We start from the raw sequence: 17,854 nt of genomic DNA on the forward strand, positions 1-17,854 counted from the left end.
ACAGGGTTGCAGAAGAATTTGGCTGTTGGTACCATTAAGGGTCAGGTTTCAGCATTAGCTATTTTTTTCCTGAAGCCCACTGCATCTCAGTCTTAGGGCCACACTTTTTTACAAGGAGTGATGCGTATGGCTCCTCCTGTCAGGTTGCCTTTGTGTCTTTGGGACCTGAACTTGGTTTTGGAGGTTTTGCAAAAGCCACCATTTGAACCTATTGGAGAGATCCCACTGGTCCTGTTGACTCGTAAGGTGTTGTCTCTAGTGGCAGTTACTTCTGTGGGAGGGGTGTCAGAGATGGCAGCTCTACCTTACAGAGAACCATTTCTGGTTTTGCATCATGATAAGGTGGTGTTGCGACCTCATCCGTGCTTTTTACCAAAGGTGGTTTCTAGCTTTCATATCAATCAGGACATAGTTCTGCCTCCATTCTTTCCTAGGCCTCAGTCAGCAAGAGAAAGATCTTTACATACCTTGGATGTGGTTCATGCTGTAAGGGTCTTCTTGAAGGCGACAGCAGAGGTCAGGAGGTAAGATGCTCTATTTGTGCTGCCAGCGGGGCCTCTGAAGGAGCTGGCAGAATCCAAAGTAACTATTTCTCATTGGATCCTCCAACTGATTATTCAAGCCTATGGTTTGAAATGTAAAGTCCCACCCTTTCAGGTGAAAGCACATTCCACCAGAAGTGTGGGGGCATCTTGGGCAATCAGCCATCAGTGGCTCAGGCTTGCAAGGCCGCTACATGGTCTTCGGTTTACACATTCACAAGGTTTTACCAGGTGGATGTCAGAGCTGCAGAGGATTCTGCCTTTGGCCGTGGTGTTTTACGGAGAGCTGAGTAGGTCCTGAGGGATTATTGACAGTGGCTATCATGGTGTCACCCTCCCCTCAAATTACTTATTGCTTTGTGACATCCCACATATTTGTGAATAGCCTGCTCTGTGTCCCATGATGTACAATAAAGAAAATTGAATTTTTTCTACATACTTATCTGTAAAATCCATTTCTTGGAGTACATCACAGTACACAGAGGTCCCACCCCTCTTTCTGGAATTTCATTGCTTGCTACAAAAACTGAGGTACTTCCTGTATAGGAGGGGTTATACAGGGGAAGACCTCCTCTCTGATTGATCAGCCAGTGTCCATTCACCTATAGATGGCCTATAACCCACATAGTCATGAATAGCCTGCTCTGTGTCCCTTGATGTACTCCAAGAAATGGATTTTACAGGTAAGTATGTAGGACAATTCCAATTTTTTTCGCTAGAAATTTACTTTGAACCCCCAAACATTATATATTTTTTCAAAGCAGAGGCCATAGAGAATAAAACTGTGGGTTTGGCAATTTTTGTCACACAGTATTTTTTAAAAGTAATTTTTTGTGAAAAAATACACTTTTTTGAATTTTAATGCACAAAAGCACAATATATTGCCCAATTGTTTGAAAAAATATAAATTATGATGTAAATAGATTCCAAACATTACATTCTTTTACATTGGGCACATCCATGCAATGTTGACAAACTGCATACATTTTTAATACCCATAGGTGATGCTTTAAAAGCCTTTACAGGTTACCACGGGAGGTCTGGAACTAGAATTACTGCCCTCGATCTGATGTTCACAATGATAATTCACATGCATGGTGCAGTCTTTGTTTACATACGGACACGGAACTGACGCTTGCGTTTGCCTTTGCACGCAAGCACGGTGATGGGCAATAGGCAATGATAGGTACTCTTTTCTGAGAAATCTGGGGTCTATTAGACTCTAGGTCTCTCCTCTGCCCTTAAAGCATCTGATGATACCAAGACTGTTGTGATCAGATGCTTTCCCAATTTTAAAATGGAGCCATTTATATCTGATGAAACCAAACTGATGAAAAGCTCGTAGTTTCTGGTTTCTTAGACCATAGGGATGATTGGAGCTATTCTGATATCAGCTCTATGGTCAGCTGGCAGAACTGTCAGCTGCATTCTGAGGTTCCCTGTTGGGACTGGAGAGCCCAAGAAAGCAGTGGAATAGTGGAAGGTGGCGTGAGAGGGGTGGATGTCCCTTCCTGCTGCTTGTAAAAGCAATCCAGCAGCTAATTAGCCACTAATAATGTTTTTACATGAAAGCAAACCGCCAGCTGAAAAAAATGATACCAGGATCATGCCTGTAGCTGCAGACATTATCCTGTTATAACCACTCAAAGTCCAGCGATGTACCAGTACATTGCTGGTACTTGTTGGGCATATATGTAACGGGTATTTGATGAATCTGGCCTGAATCGGGTCTGTGGACCAATATGACTGCAAGTCACTCTTTTTTGTATTTCCCATGTTGAGGGTTAGGCCAAAAAAAGCTTTAAATTCGGAAACTATGATAGGTTTCCATGAAAATTGTCTGGCAAGAGCTGAATTCGGGTGGGAGGCGATGTATTGTTGAGCATATAAATTGCTTTGGCCCACGGACAGTTGATACAAATCTTCTGTGAAAAACAGCAGAGGGGCTAAATGCTAGTGATGGCAGCAAATAGGGCTGATCTTGCTAGCACTGTGTTTTTGGGGGCACTATACTAAGGAGGCACTAGTATAGTTCTGTTCATGATCAGTATTTTGATCCGTACAAACACTATACTAGTAATGGCGGTTATCAGCGACCTATAGCATGAGTGCCATAGTGTGCGGCCAATCTAATGCTAGCTGACCCTGGCTGGGAGGGGAGCTTACAGATCCTGATGCTATCTGATGTAGCCAGTGGTGTATTTAAGTTTTGTGCTGCCATAGGCAACACCAAAATTGGCCCCCCAACACCCTCCCTTCTTCAGAAAGAGCCTGACACCGATCAGAACCCCCCCTCCCGGAAGAGAGCCTGACATTAACCAACAACACCCCTGCCCCCCCACCCGAGAAAGCTTTCCACTGGACATCACACACTCCCCCCTGTCGAGAGAGAGAAGTCGCTCACCTTCACAGCTCTGGACATCCCTGGGAATGAGAGTCGGGCTCTGCATACACCGACAAGCAGGCAACAGCCTGTCTCGAAACCCACCTGGTCCCCATGCCGCATGTGTCCCTTCTTCCTTCCCTTCTTCCGGGGAAGAAGGGGAGGCAGTGCTGCCCCCCTGAAAAATGCCACCCTAGGAAAATGCCTTGTTTGCCTTGCGCTAAATACACCCCTGGATGTAGCTAGTGGTAGTAATACAGCGATCAGAGAAAAATTATATTTACTGACAATGGTACTGGCTGGGTGATGGGGGGATCAAAGGGTTAATAGGGGCTATCAAAGGGTTAAATGTGCTTGTCTATTGTGTGTGGAGGCGCATGTGCGCTCACACCAGGAAATTGGAAGCAACATAAAGGTATATTGCTTTGTCCATTGCTGCCGGGCGGGCGGCAAGAAGTAAGAAAATAAAAAATAAAACATTCTCAATATTTTATTTTTTTTAATGTTCTTTTTTTACTATTTTTTTTTAATACTTTCACCAGTGTAGTTCAATATAACCATAGTAACATTGTACTACTCTTGAGGGGGTGAATAGGGATTTTTTTTTTCTACACTTTGCATTGCAGGAGCTCCTGCAAAGCAGTGCGTGCTTTGAACTGTCATAAATGGGTTAAGTTCATGACCGTTCAAAATAATAGTGATCTGTGATTGACTATAGCTCATTACATGGTACAGGGTGCTGTGATCGGCCCATCGCTGGTCTTGTAGCTGATGCCTGTCCAAAGTACATTGAGGGCATGCAGTCTTTAGCTGGTTAAATAATGCACTCTAATGTTGATGTTTTGATTTCAACTGCTGGTTTCTCTCCTGTTGAAAATTTTAACTATGATTTTTTTTTTATTAATATGTAGTTAGAACAATATTTTGATGTTTTCTGGGGAAAAATAAATTTTAAAGTTTTTTTTGTTATTAAAGGCGGACTGTGGTTCCTCCTGTTCAAAATGCACCTAAACAGCCTAAATACTGCCAATGGAGTAAATTATTTTATTCCTTTTCCGCGTTACATTTTTTAAATTTTTAAATTGCGAAACTGCACGTGGATTTAAGAGATTTATACATTACTGTATGTACAGTATGTACTATATTTCTTTTTTTTTTTTCATATTGCAAAATAGACACTTTATTATGTTTTTTATCCTCAAAAGCTGCTTAAGATTAAATGATGGTTCTTAGATATTTATTAAAATGACACTTATGCAGTGTGTACCATATTCCTTCTATTTTTAAATTAAAAATCTACTTTACTTTTGTGGAAACTCCAAAGTTTAATGGGGATATGGTTTAACCAATGAGGTCTAAAAGAAATTGCACAATTATTGCATATGCTCTGTGTCTCAATTTACAGTTGTCGGAACCAAAAAAATATTAAATTAATTAATTTATTTTTTAACTATGATTAATAGGGATGTTCTTTAGCCAATCTGGTCCACAATAAATTGCAGAAATGCTACATATGCTGTGCGTGGCATATTATTTCCGTTGGAAATTGGGAATGTAAATTATATCTTTTATGGGTCCTCACAAGATAAATATGATTGTGGTATAGCCAATGAAGTAAAAAATTAATTGTGAAAATATTACATATGTCATGTACTGCATATTTCTTGCACTGTAGACTTTTTTGTTTCTCTGATGCTGAATTGAAATGCAATTTTGACAATAAGACCCATCAGAAATGGTAGCAATAATACCTATACAATATGCATAATATTCCTCCCTTTATATAGTCTGTAAAATACTCTTTATTGTATATTTTTGGCCTGGACAGCTGCATGCTTTGTGTCATTCTTAAAATGCATCCCACTGCTGTTGAAAGACTGTCTATGTAGTTTTTCTTTTTTCTGTATCATACATACACTTAGATGTGTGTCCTTTGTAAAATGTGTCCTAACTCCAACTAATTCAATGCCTTTCGTCAGTTACTCCTGAAATGTGGCCTACTAAAAAGACTTACATTATGTGCAGTGTCTGTAATATTTCTGCTTTTTGTCTTTGACATAATCCACTGTCATTTTTATTTCTGGATAAAAATTGCCTTGTCTCTCCCTCTTCAAATCTACAAAAAGGCTTTCATGATATGCAGTGTATTTGTAATACTTTTTCTTCTGTGTTGTTGACATAATCTAATAATTATAATTTTTATTTCTGGATCAAAGATTCCTCATTATACCATCTTCAAATGTGGTCTACTAAAAAGGCTTACATGAAGTGCAGTGTGTCTTTGTAATATTTCTGCTTTGCATCTCTAATTAATCCAGTGAATTTTTATTTCTGAATAAAAAACACTTCATTTCTACCTCCTCAAATGCAGCCTTCTATAAAGGCTTATATGATGTGCAGCTTGTTTCTGTAATATTTCTGTCTTGTGCCCCTGACATCATCCACTGAAATTTTTATCCCTCGTTAACAAAAAAGGCCTTGTCACTCGCACTTTAAATGCGACTTAATAAAAATGCTGACATGATATGCAGCATGTCTCTGTATTATTTCTGCTTTGGAATAGGAATTAACCAGATCTAATTAGACAATTTTTTTTATTATTGACATGTAGAATTATTGAACTGCAGCAGATGGGTCAAGCTGTACTACAGTCCAGCGGGAGCCCAGAAGTACGGGATTCCTTGGTTAACCTCATTCAAGAGTACAACACCCTAAGTGATCTATGGGTAGAACGGAAAACTAAACTGGAACAGGGACTGGAGTTGCAGCAGTTTTTGCGAGAAGCAGATAGTGTTAATGCAGCACTTTCAAGCCACGAAGCCTTCCTGCGGGTGGATGACCTTGGGGTAAGAAGCCATGTTTTGAATGACTTCCCCATGCATTTAAAAGATGTCACATCAGTTAATATTATAAAAGAAGTGATGGACAGTGAGGGTCAGTGAAGGTCCACAACCTTCACCCAAAAAGTGGTACGATTACCAAATGTGTATGACCCCCCTAGCATGTCCAAAATGGTTAGGTGTCACTAGTATACTTCTTTCACCTTCACAGGACCATCACACTCCACTCACATCCAGGTCACTACCTCCAGTATTCAATAGTAAAGGCATGATGTGCATAGATGTGTGACTTACCACCAGCTCTGATCAGGGAGGCAGGGCAGGAACATGGCCCAGAAGAATAATGCAGGCAGCTGTGGAGTGGATGTGAGAGACGCTGTTTGTTCTCTCTTCCCCCTGAGCCTTTACCATTGAAGACCAGAGGTGGCGGTCTGGATGTGATTGGGGTGTGATTGTCCTGTGAAGGAGAAAGAAGTACACTAGTGACACCTAACCATACTGGGCATGCTATCCATGACTTACTCATTAATTAGGGGGTCATACACATTTGGTAAGCTTACATCTTACCACATTTTTGGTGAAGCTTGTGGATCCACTTGGTACCATGGTCAATGGCTGCTGATAAAAAATAAATAATGTAGCTGCCAGGATATGAGAAATTACTTGGTGACCAGTAGGCCTTGTTCTCCAAGTAATTTGGTTTAATGGGGTTTTCCTTTTACAAGGTGATTTATATATATCCTACCAATTGTCTACATAAGACAAAGGTACCATTTCAAGAGGGATTTACGTATTTCAGGGCATTATTTACCCTAAGCAATAGCTAGACTCCCAGAACATCAAGGATTTTAGCTACATAGGGACCTGTCTGTTTCCAGCTTTCCTAAAATTAGGAAAGCAGAAACATAAAGCTCTGTGGATAGGTGTGCGCTCACCTCCTTGTTAGCCAGACAAGGGGAGGGGCTCTGACGTCACGATGCCGCGGTGGACGAGCGGCGCTTACAAACACAGGATCTGGGCACATATCAGCTGAACACAGCACTGCTGTATATAATGTGAGTGGCGATTTTACTTACTAATAAATAGGCTAAGCCTCACAAAGGATAAGGCACTATCTGTGGCTCTTTTTTACATGGTTTACTGGGAGGAGGAAATATCATCTTAACCATCCTTAAAGAAACCTATTGAGGCTAAAGTGTGGAAGGAGGGAGACCTCTGGTGGCAGAAATAAGGCAACCCACAATATGGATGGAAACACGCATATAAAGTGAAGATTCCCACCTTGTCCTGACAAAAAGTGTGTTTAGCCAGCTTGTCTGGCTAACAAGGAGGTGAGCGCACACCTATCCACAGAGCACGGGGAGTGTGGCACAATACACCTCACTTGTCACTGAAATATTATGGAAGCACAAAGAGGACTTTTTATAAAACTGTTTTAAATATTGGATGAACATTATTTTGAAATGCACTACATGTTGCACTGGTTTGAAGCACAATAATTTTGTTCACGTTATTATTTGAATTATCACTAGTATATGAGTATATGAGTTGTTGAGTTTATTATGGAGCGCGGCACGTATATGTATATGTAGATACATATAATGATTTATGTTTATGTTTTTGCACAGATAATGAGTATTGTGTAAAGTGTTGATGCACCATTAGCTATATATGATTCTAGTTATTATTTATCACGTTAATGGGAGTATCACATTTTGGCTCACGAGTATTATTAATTGTACTTAGAAACATAAAGCTGTATTTGTAGTTTTGACTATGAAATCTTACAGTTGTAAAGTAAATATGTATGTAAATATGTATGACTTGTAATTTGGAATTGTAGCACCATACTGTAATATTCAAGTCAAAATATGGGTTAATTTCATTGATAATTGTTTGCAAAGCCAAAGTGTTTTAGGGGTACCATCATCAGGGCTTGGAAATGTGAAACAATAACACAATGTATGTGGGTGCAATAATCAATCTATAACTGGATTCGTATCAGTTGTTATTGTTGTGAAGTGACACCGCAATCCATTAGTAGCTGTAGAACACCTTATGGTGCCATAACAGAGGAGGTCATAAGGAACAGAGTTGCAGAGCCATTAGGCTGGAGCTGAATCTGCAGATAATAATAATAAATAAGTCTTCGAGGTGTGATTCATGTTATACTCTGTAACAGAATTGTTTAAGAAATATCTACTGTGAAGCGATAGTGTGACTCTTTTGCTTGATAGCAATGTTGTGTAAGACTGGATTGCCCTTTGGGATCACACACCATTGTTTTCTCTTGCTTTGGATGCTTTCACTGTCTATGCTGTGGTTATATTTTTGTGCCTTCTATATTATCCCAGAATGAAGTTTCATTATATAATATTAGAAAAATAATATAATAATAAAATAAGTGGTTGTTATGTAGTATGTTTGCAAAAAAGAAGAAAATCGTCATCAATCATAAATCTCCATTTACATATGTTCTATTATATCTGCAATGCATTTGACCAAATATTTCTGCTACATTTTAGGATCAGCTGGATACAGTGCAGAGCCTTCTAAACAGGCACAAGCAATTTGAAAAAGTCCTGGATGCCCTGAAACACAGAGTGGATGGTCTTAGAACAAATGGTGACACCTTGGTGAAGAAGGATCACTTTGCCAGTGATTTGTAAGACGTGGCTCTTGATATAGTTAAGACTGACCACCAGGCAGATAAAAAAAATTATATTTTACTGCAACTAATGAAAATGTCAGAATTTAAAATCTCCTGTACAACAGAGTTCAGACATAGAGGGTGGGGCAGCACTCTAAGCCAGTCAAGCTTAGAGTGCAAAAAAAGAAGGATGACCTTACAAATCTGTTCCTGCTCTTTCTTTATTCACTCATAAGTTAGGGGCAGGGAAGTGACCTGTGTTACTTAACTAAAGCAGAGAAATGTCAGGTCTCCAGGCTGGATATGCTGCTAGGCAGGCCTGGGGGAAGCTTATGACTGGATGAACAGAAATACAAATCCTAAAGTAAAACAGATCTCACATAGGTATTTCATCTGAGCATTTAGCTGTTTGTCTAGAGTTTGGCTTTAATGGCAATTGGGATACTGCTGACAGTTATAAATCTTCACATTTCTTTCTATGTAGGATAAATCAGAGGATATTAGACACACAGAAGAGATTTAATCATTTGGATGATAAAAGTGAAGAAAGACAAAAACGCCTGTTGGATTCATTGAGACTTCAGGTTAAGTATCACATTGCATTTCTTGAACGCCATTGTATTTATTTTACACAAGTACAGGTACTTGTATATTCTTTGTACAAACCATTATTAATATAGCAACTGTTAGTGGGACATATACAGTAACCCATAGTGGCTGATCAGAATTCAATCATTAAATCTAAGCAAGTGTGCAGCATAAAGTCTAGTGGTTTATTTACAGTTAAAACCATAAAGTAGACTCTGAAAATAAATAGAGAAGATGGTAGTTGCATCATCCTGCCTGTCATTTTCATTTTGACTCGTATGCATAGATAAGGGATTGGAAAGCTCTTGCTTAGTGGGACCAACACAGATGAACTAATCTGAAGGGTGCAAATACAGCCAGGCTCCGCAGTTTGTGCCTGTTGGGTCGGCACATCTCTATTAACATGTATAAGTCGACAGTCTCACTGTTCATTATTGGTCCATGTGCCAAGGACAGCTCAGAACACATCAGGAATTTATACAAAGCTCTTTGTTTTGACACCAGTGTGTACAACATGGTAGTATATGACATTTCCAAATTCAGTTGATAATACAGGTCAGTACAGCAAAGGCTAATGTGTAAAATGTCTTAGTAACCAATCACTAATCATAATTCAGTTATCAGAAATTGACTCTCATTTGCTTTACTATTGTTTGCACAAAACACTGCTTTACCAAGTAAGCCTATAACTTTGATCAGGGCTTTTTTTCTCAGAGATTAGGTGCAGGTACTCTCTCCTCCCCAAGTCACCCCTTGTCTCCACCACATCTGAGCATCATCCCTTGTCTCTGCAGTTACCCATTGCAGAAATGATAAGATATTATTCCTTAAACAGAAAATTGCAGCTCCACAGATCACTCATCAACCCCGATGACACTACAATTGGTGATATATATGCTGTTAAAAATTAGATCAGCACACGGAGCCAGAAACTAGTCAACACTCTGGAAGTGTCTTTTTCCCATCTCTAGTCTTCTGACATTAGTCACATCAGTCAACTTCGGCTGAATTAGCTGATGCTTATAGGCAAGTTGCCTACAGTGTGCATTTTGTGCTGTTAGTAAGCGAGAGTTGGCTTGCCCTGGCTGGGTAAAAGGTTAACATTCAGTACCTCAGTTCCCGGGCTTTTGGTCTTGGGCTGGCCTTCCACCCAGAGTGAGATATAAATAGGGGGAAGGTCCAGTTCAAGAGAGCTTGAGAGTGAGAGTTAAAGGGAGAAATCACCACATTCATGGAGTCCGAGCGCCTAAGAATCAGCATATAATCTGCATGAGAGGCCAGAGTTCCGGTGGGCTCTACCAGCTCTTGGAGATTGCCAGTTATGGATTAACAACTGTGAAAACCTGGGTAGTCACCTTTGTTACTTAGGGTCTGGACAATGTTAAGCCTGTTATTTTTTTTTTCAAAATAATTTTTATGCTGATTCTTTAAATTTACAAAAAAAGAAAATCAATAGAATACAAAACACCAAGCAGACCATGATGTACAGTAGCAAGCATACAAATGCACAGTACCAGCAGGCTATGCGTCTAGCACTGTGTGCGAGTAAGAGATAGAACCAATATTGCCATAAAACAGTGTAACATACAACTTTGGGAAATCTTCCTCATATCTTCAAAACTGTTACAGTGTGTGATAGCAGAACCTGAGATCACATAAGAATAAACACATAATGTTCATTGTACTGCCAAGAAAAGTAAACCAAAAAGTGCGAACCCTTGTATAGCCTATATCATGTGTAGGCATACCTCCAAATAATGACATCAAGCCTGTTATTTGTTCTGCCGTGAAGAGTTGCAGTAAAGTTACCAAACTGTTTCAAGCCTGGTCTGAAGTAATTTAAAAGAGGGGTGCATGATGGTTTCTGGCGTTTAAAAGAACAGGGCATGTAAAAGTACACATGGGGTACAGAAGCAAGGCCAATACAAAGGGGTAACTCAGTAGAAGGTATGGATAAAGAGAACAGTTGCTGCAGGTAACCAAAGACTTGTGGAGAGTGCACAGCAGCCTGTCATAAAGTGTGGTACCTGGCATGGCGGTGGGTTCTCTGGTAGCGAAGGGGTCAGTAATTTGGCTTCCACCCCAGTGGTCGTTTCCCCAAGGGTATTGGGACCAAACCTGCATTATGAAGACCCATAACATAGCTGCATGGTACAGGAGAACTGGAGGAGTTTAGTGCGAGCACAGATGAGGTTCCTGGTCTTTCAGTACCATATCAGATTGAGACTATTAGACTATTTGTACATGCAACAGTGATATAGTCAAGTTTTATTAGTACACATATGCTGCATCTGGCCAAGCACATGCCATCGGGCTGTTTGAACATACACAAAACATACACAAAACTCAGCTTATGAAATAATGTTGCAGAACATCAGTATATAGTATATAGAAGTGGGGAGTGCTGGTGCTTGATGATTGGCTGCACAGTCACTAATTTCTGTTGAAATGAAAGCAGAGAGAGAGAGTCCCCAGCCTTGTGTAAGCTTCCTCAGTTTGCTTCTGGCAGCTCAACAAAGGACCACCAGAGCAAATGGTAGATATCAGCTGCTGGTGAGGCTACACTTTAGGTGACACATAAGTCCATGTTAAAATATGAAAAAAACCATCTCTGATACTGCCTCCTCCTAATTTGGTCATATCGGAAATGACTGCACAAACAGTCATGATTGGAGCTGGACAAACTCCAATCATGATAATCTTGCTATTGTTGAGTGTTATGAGGATTTAATATAATTGGCTGATAGCTTTTATAATAGCTTTGAAACTGCAAATAAGCCTGTAGACAATTAGATTGCCTTTATAAATCAATTGTTTACTCTTTTTACAGGAGTTTAATCGAGATGCCACAGAGCTGTTGGTGTGGATGGAGGAGAAGTATAAGATTGCACTAGACGAATCATATCGGGACCCAAATAATATCCTTCGCAAACTGAAATGGCACGAGGCTGCAGAGCGAGAGATGGATGCCAACCAAGTGCGATTTGAAGATTTAGTGAAGGTCTGGGCTTAAATTTATTTTTTTGGTATACAGCATTTTATGTCATTGCACAAACCTTCTACGGTCTGTTCTACAGATTTTGGCTTTGTGACCAAACTCTACCTGAACATATCGGTATAATCTCTTTCATTATGCTTACATTTCTAAGATATAAGTGAAAAAGATTGGACTCAGGCAATAAACTTCAATCAATACCCAAAGCCTAGGGCTGTGGTTTGTAAATGGCTATGCGAACATGACATAGAGACATAAAATCAGTTCTGAGGTCTATATTACTTGTAGCGCTGGTGTCGGTGGAGGGCCAGAGGTATACTTGGAGTAATTAATATACTGCGGAAGTAAACAATTGCTATGCTCTCAAGAGCTATGAAAATCAACTTTGTACAACCACCCTGTTAGGTTTAGCCCCTTTCATTCCAATTCCCAGTTGCACAATTAATAAATGGAACTATATCATCATACAAAATAATAAGTAATACAATGAATAATTTCTGACCAGTTATTTATGTATTCTCATTGTTCCTTTCTATGGCACAAGTCGACATAATGTTGATTCTGTCTATTCTAATTTTTCCTATATCAATTAGAATGATCTCTCACATGTTTTATCTGATGATAGGTTGGAAAGCAACTACTAAAGGAAGATCATTATGCAAAAAATTCCATCCAGAATAAGATGTCTGAAGTAATCAGGAAATGGGAGGAGCTAAAGAAAAAGATGTCCGAGAGAGGGGACAAGCTGAGGCAAGCGGGGCAACAGGAGCAGCTGATGGAGCTACTTCAGGTCAGTTATTGAAAACTAACAATTTAATCTACTATATATACTGAATCAGTATGAGAGACATGCCCAGCATAATGTAATGTAACAGTGGCCACTATTAACCTAAAGAAAATCTGCCATGATAGCAAAAATTAAAAAATAGCACTTACAGTGCAGTGAAGGTTCTTTTTGATGGTAGAAGGAGGCAGAAGATGGCACGAGGGGTTAGTTGTTTGCATGTCAAAACACTTCAGAACTGACAGTTCATGGGGCATTGTACTGAACATATGAGGCATGTTCAGGCACCTGAATGTGCCTATACTACACTTTAAGTGCCATTTTTAAACTTTAGTGGGGGGGGGGGGAGATAAACCTCACAGGTTAGAAAACTGTTCCCAATCATTATTGGTCCCCCTTGCGATGAGTCCCTTCACAGGTACAGGATGGAAATTGGCTTGTAATTGCTTTACCATCTGCTCTTCTATGTCTATGACCAGCTTTAGGCAGAAAAGCATGTTTACTGGCCTAACACAAGCTGACATTAGCCTACAGCATGTGATCCTTCCTCCACAATGCAAATGGTGAACTAGGAAGACAAACAACAAGCAAAGCTGCTCCAGATGAGTAATGCAGGTCATCCGCTGACCACTATGGATGAAGGTGCTCGCACAGCTCGTCTGTGACACTACAAGGAAAGGAAAATCCGGAATTTACTGTACTCTTCTTCTTTATTAAATATCGATAGAATCATTGTCACAGACAGTGTCGGGAAGAGTGAAGGGTAAATATGTTTCACGCTAAAGACTAGCGCTTATTCATAACCTGCACTAGTCTTTAGCATGAAACACGTTAACCCTTCAATGTTCCTGACACTGTCTGTGATAATGATTTTATTGATATTTAATAAAGGTTGAAGAGTGAAGTGGATTCCGGATTTTTCTTTCCTTGCAAATGGTGAACTATCTGATATCCCTTCTGTATTGCTGGGTTCATCAGGCAGCATTTTGTAGATTCTAAACTGATTTATACAGGGCCCAGCCTCAATTGCTAGTTATGCACCTAACCCCATTCCTTTTTTAGCAAACACTAGGGACTGGCTATGGCTTGGTAACAGGGGCGGACTGACAACTCATGGGGCTCCGGGCAATAGGGGATCATGGGGCCCCTCTGTCCTTGCCCAAACTCAAAAAAGCCTATGAAAAAAGTGCCAGGGGCATCTCATGGGGCCCCCTACTGACCCCAGGCCCTCAGGCAGTGCCCGAGTTTCCAAATGGTCAGTCCGCCCCTGCTTGGTAAGAAGGAAGGTAGACATAGTAATGTATGCTAAGCAAGGCTGGCTTTATACTTTCTGCTACCTTAGGCCAACTTTGAAGACCCCCCCCCCCCCATCCCTACAAAGTTGACTGTTTTGGGTTCTCTCTATGTTTTAAAGCCAGCTGCAAGGATGTCTGCTCACTGCATGATCTTGTATATTTCCCTGAAAACCATCTTTATGTGACAAGTGCCCTGCAGAACAGTACTTCAGTATGGTTAGGAGTTAATTTACGCCATTTCCAATCTATTTCTATTCGTAGTATCACTCTAACAAGTTTAGGATCAAATTTACATTACATTACATAATGTTCATTATGTCCACAGCAATCAATCAATCAATCAATCAATCAATCAATCTATACCAATATCCATATAATCTATTTTTGTCTGGTCACATGGAAGCAAGCAGAACTAGATTCTAGGGGTATGGACCTAGAGTGCTTGATCTGTTGGTATACAGTACACAATGCTGCTGCTGAAAAATGCACAGGCAGTGCAAGCAGAGTAAAATAATAAAATGTGTGATACTGCTCCACTATATTAAATGTGTAAATAAATGAAATCACTAATTGCAATCCAAAATATGTGCACCGTCCTCATTCCACATGAGTTACAAATCAAAAATATATAAATGCAATGAACAGCTCACATAAATAATACAAATCTACAGTATGCATATGATAATCCACCCAAATTTCAACAGTATTCAGATCTGCCTACACCTCCAGTCCACTAGGGACTCTCCACATTTACTTTCCAAAGGCTTCGGTAATATGAGCAGTAAGGCACCATTAGGACTCTTGTTTATTAATGCCGCCATATTAGCTTTGCCCATGTGAGGGAAAGGATATCAACAAGCCTCTTATGGTAGTATGTTGATGGTATTAATTTTTATTAAAAACGAAATGCACTTACACTTTAAAAGCTTTAAAATCACATCAAAGCATAGGAATACAGGACTTTATTTCTGCATTATGTCACTTCCAGTCCACTTTTGCCTCCGCTCACGCCCTATGCGTTACGTCATAGTCACGTGATTTCATCCCTTGAAGATCTGAATACTGCTGAAATTTGGGTTGATTATCATATACATGCTGTATGACATCAGTCTGGAGGTGAGAGCTCTGTGAGCACAAAGGTGGCACTTATTGTGTGAAGTTTGGAGGCACAGCAGGTATTGCTGTTGGTGTTGGATGATCACTGAACAAGATTTCCACTATTCTCATAATTTATGATGTTACACTTGAACTGTATGGATTAAGTACCATAATACTGTATAGTGAATCCTATAGTGAATCCTAAAAAGTTACTGATTCACTTTATCATAGATGTTTATTGTTTACAGTATGTGAGCTTTTCATTATATTTATATAATTTTGATCTGCAACTCATGTGGAGTGAGGATGGTGCACATATTTTGGATTACATTTAGTAATTTAATTTATTCACACATTTAATATAGGGTAGCTGTGCAGCATCACACATTTGATTATTTTGCTTTATCTAGGTATGGGAACACACATTGATCCAAACAGTGGCTGATCACACATTTGGATATTTACTTATAGGTAGCGCAGGAGTTACACTTTCCACATTTTTTAATGCAAGCAGAGTATCAGTAAAGACATGGTCATATAGTGGGCAAGATGTTAAGCTGGAATCTTTTATTGTTATTATTTTATTATTCTACTGTGTGACTTGTGTCATTATCTGGCAGCAGCGTGGTGTGTAAGGGCTCATGTACACTGCAGCTGATAAACTCACGTTTAGGAGCTGTTCAGCCTTTTTTTCAGCAGCCCCTGAACTCACCCTAATGTTTCCTATGTGTCCATGAACACATCTTCGTTTACAGTCGTTTACAGGCATTTGAGTTTACAATATTTTTTTGATCACAGAAAACTTGCATTCAGCAGTCGATTTTATCAGCGTTTCAAATGGAAAATGCTTGTAAATGCGGCTAAACGCAGCAAATCACGTTTATAAGCGTTTGCGTTTGAAAATTTTTTTAACTCTTCCAGTTCCCCATGCTGTCCAGAGCCTTTTTTCATCATGAAAAATGCATGGAAAGGTACTCAAATGGCCAAAACACTGACCAAAGGATGTTCCTACCAAGCTTGTCACACATTGCAATGACCAATTCACACCTCAGACCTCTCCCACCCTTGGAAACAAAAGATATGTTAATGACCATTTACACCTCAAATTCCTCATGAAGACCCCCTGCCAGGTGGCCTTAATGACTCACTCCACCAGACACCTATCCCACCCTTGGAAAAAAAGAAATGTTAATGAGCTACTCATACCTAAGCTAATCTCAACACATACTGCTCTCTCTGCTTCTACTCTGTGTAATTCTTTGAAACAGTCCGAAATAGTTAACAATTTACCACTTTTCAGTGCATTCTGGGCATTTGGGAGGTTCTCCTGTGCAGGAGTGGACTGACAATTTATGGGGCCCCCGGGCAATAGGAGATCATGGGGCCCCTGTGTCCTTGCCCAAACTCAAAAAATCCTATGAAAAAGGTACCAGGGGCATCTCATGGGGCCCCCTACTGACCCCGGGCCCTAGGGCAGCACCCGAGTTTCCAAATGGTCAGTCCACCCCTGCTCCTGTGCTTCTCCTTAAAAAAACGTTTCTAACCGCAAATGCGCATAAACGCATTATGCAAACGCGGCTAAACAGACGTTTTTTAACCTACGTTTTGCAGCAGTCAGTTTCCATTGTTCAGAAGTGTCTCGTGTACTTGGGGCCTAAGTGTTAGGGTGGCTGACATGGAGCGTTGCCATCTGAGACCATGGCTTGGGTTTACTTTTTTTTAAATCTGGCCTTAACGAAGAGAGTGAGACGAGTAGACCAACAAAGAAATCCTGCAGCTCACAAATAACATAATATTATATACCCTGTTACAATTTAGTCTAACAGTATCTCTCACCAACCTTAAAATTCATATGCAAAAAAACTGTTCATGCCTAATCAGAACTGATTTGTAGCCTTCATTGGAGAAAAATTACTCTGTAGTTATGCAACTGATACCAGGGAAAAATATTCTCATTTAAAGGACTCACATAGGACATCATCACTTTTAGTGAAGTTGGGGTCAATTCACTAAGAGATAAATACCGCATGAATTTTTGAGTTAAAAAAACTCATGCTGTATTTATCTCAAAAGTAGCCAATTCACTAAAAAACATTACCGAATGTGTTAAATATTTATGTTTTGCAATACTTAGTGCTTAAATTTTGTTTTATTTTTGGCTTTTTTTCAGTTTTTTTATTTTGCAGGCTAACACTGCACCAGAAGGCACACAGTAATATTGTGAAACTAGGAAAACATTCTAGTGTGCTTTCATTCACAAAATGATCTCCTTTTGATGAAATGTTACAATTTCTTATCATTCCTGAGCTCACAGGAGAACAATTTCACACTGATACATTATGTACTTTTCACTTTCTGGCCAGTACAGAGTTTCTGTAATTCGGGGGTCAGCAACACATCAATCGCGATCCACTTGTTGTTCGCAGCCAGGTAATGGGTACCAGAGTACAGGGTAATGGAGATAGCGCAGCAGAGCAAGGTGGGTGAGAGGTCTGGAACAGGAGGAGGGAGCTGGGAGTAGCGGGGTGAGAAGTCCAGAGCAGGAGAGGAGGGAGCTGGAAGATGCAGGGTAAGAAGTCCAGAGCAGAGGAGGAAGGAGCTGGGAGATGCAGGGTGAGAAGTCGGAAGCAGAGAAGGAGGGAGCTGGGTAGAGAAGGGTGAGAAGTCCAGAACAAAGAA

General features: G+C 40.0%; 1 protein-coding gene across 1 annotated transcript in view; it reads left to right on the forward strand.

The window, feature by feature from the left end:
- Positions 1–17,854, forward strand: part of SPTBN5 (spectrin beta, non-erythrocytic 5) — a 435,120-nt gene that overhangs the window by 96,573 nt on the left and 320,693 nt on the right. The window contains exons 17-21 of the mRNA XM_089686901.1: positions 5,537–5,771; positions 8,291–8,430; positions 8,900–8,999; positions 11,834–12,004; positions 12,624–12,788. Of these exons, the coding sequence (XP_089543027.1) occupies positions 5,537–5,771; positions 8,291–8,430; positions 8,900–8,999; positions 11,834–12,004; positions 12,624–12,788 (811 nt within the window). The remainder of the gene's footprint in view (positions 1–5,536; positions 5,772–8,290; positions 8,431–8,899; positions 9,000–11,833; positions 12,005–12,623; positions 12,789–17,854) is intronic.

Source organism: Staurois parvus, unplaced genomic scaffold (assembly GCF_062004578.1).
Source record: "Staurois parvus isolate SC_StPar_1 unplaced genomic scaffold, SC_StPar_1.0 ptg000414l, whole genome shotgun sequence".
Taxonomy (NCBI): Eukaryota; Metazoa; Chordata; class Amphibia; order Anura; family Ranidae; genus Staurois; species Staurois parvus.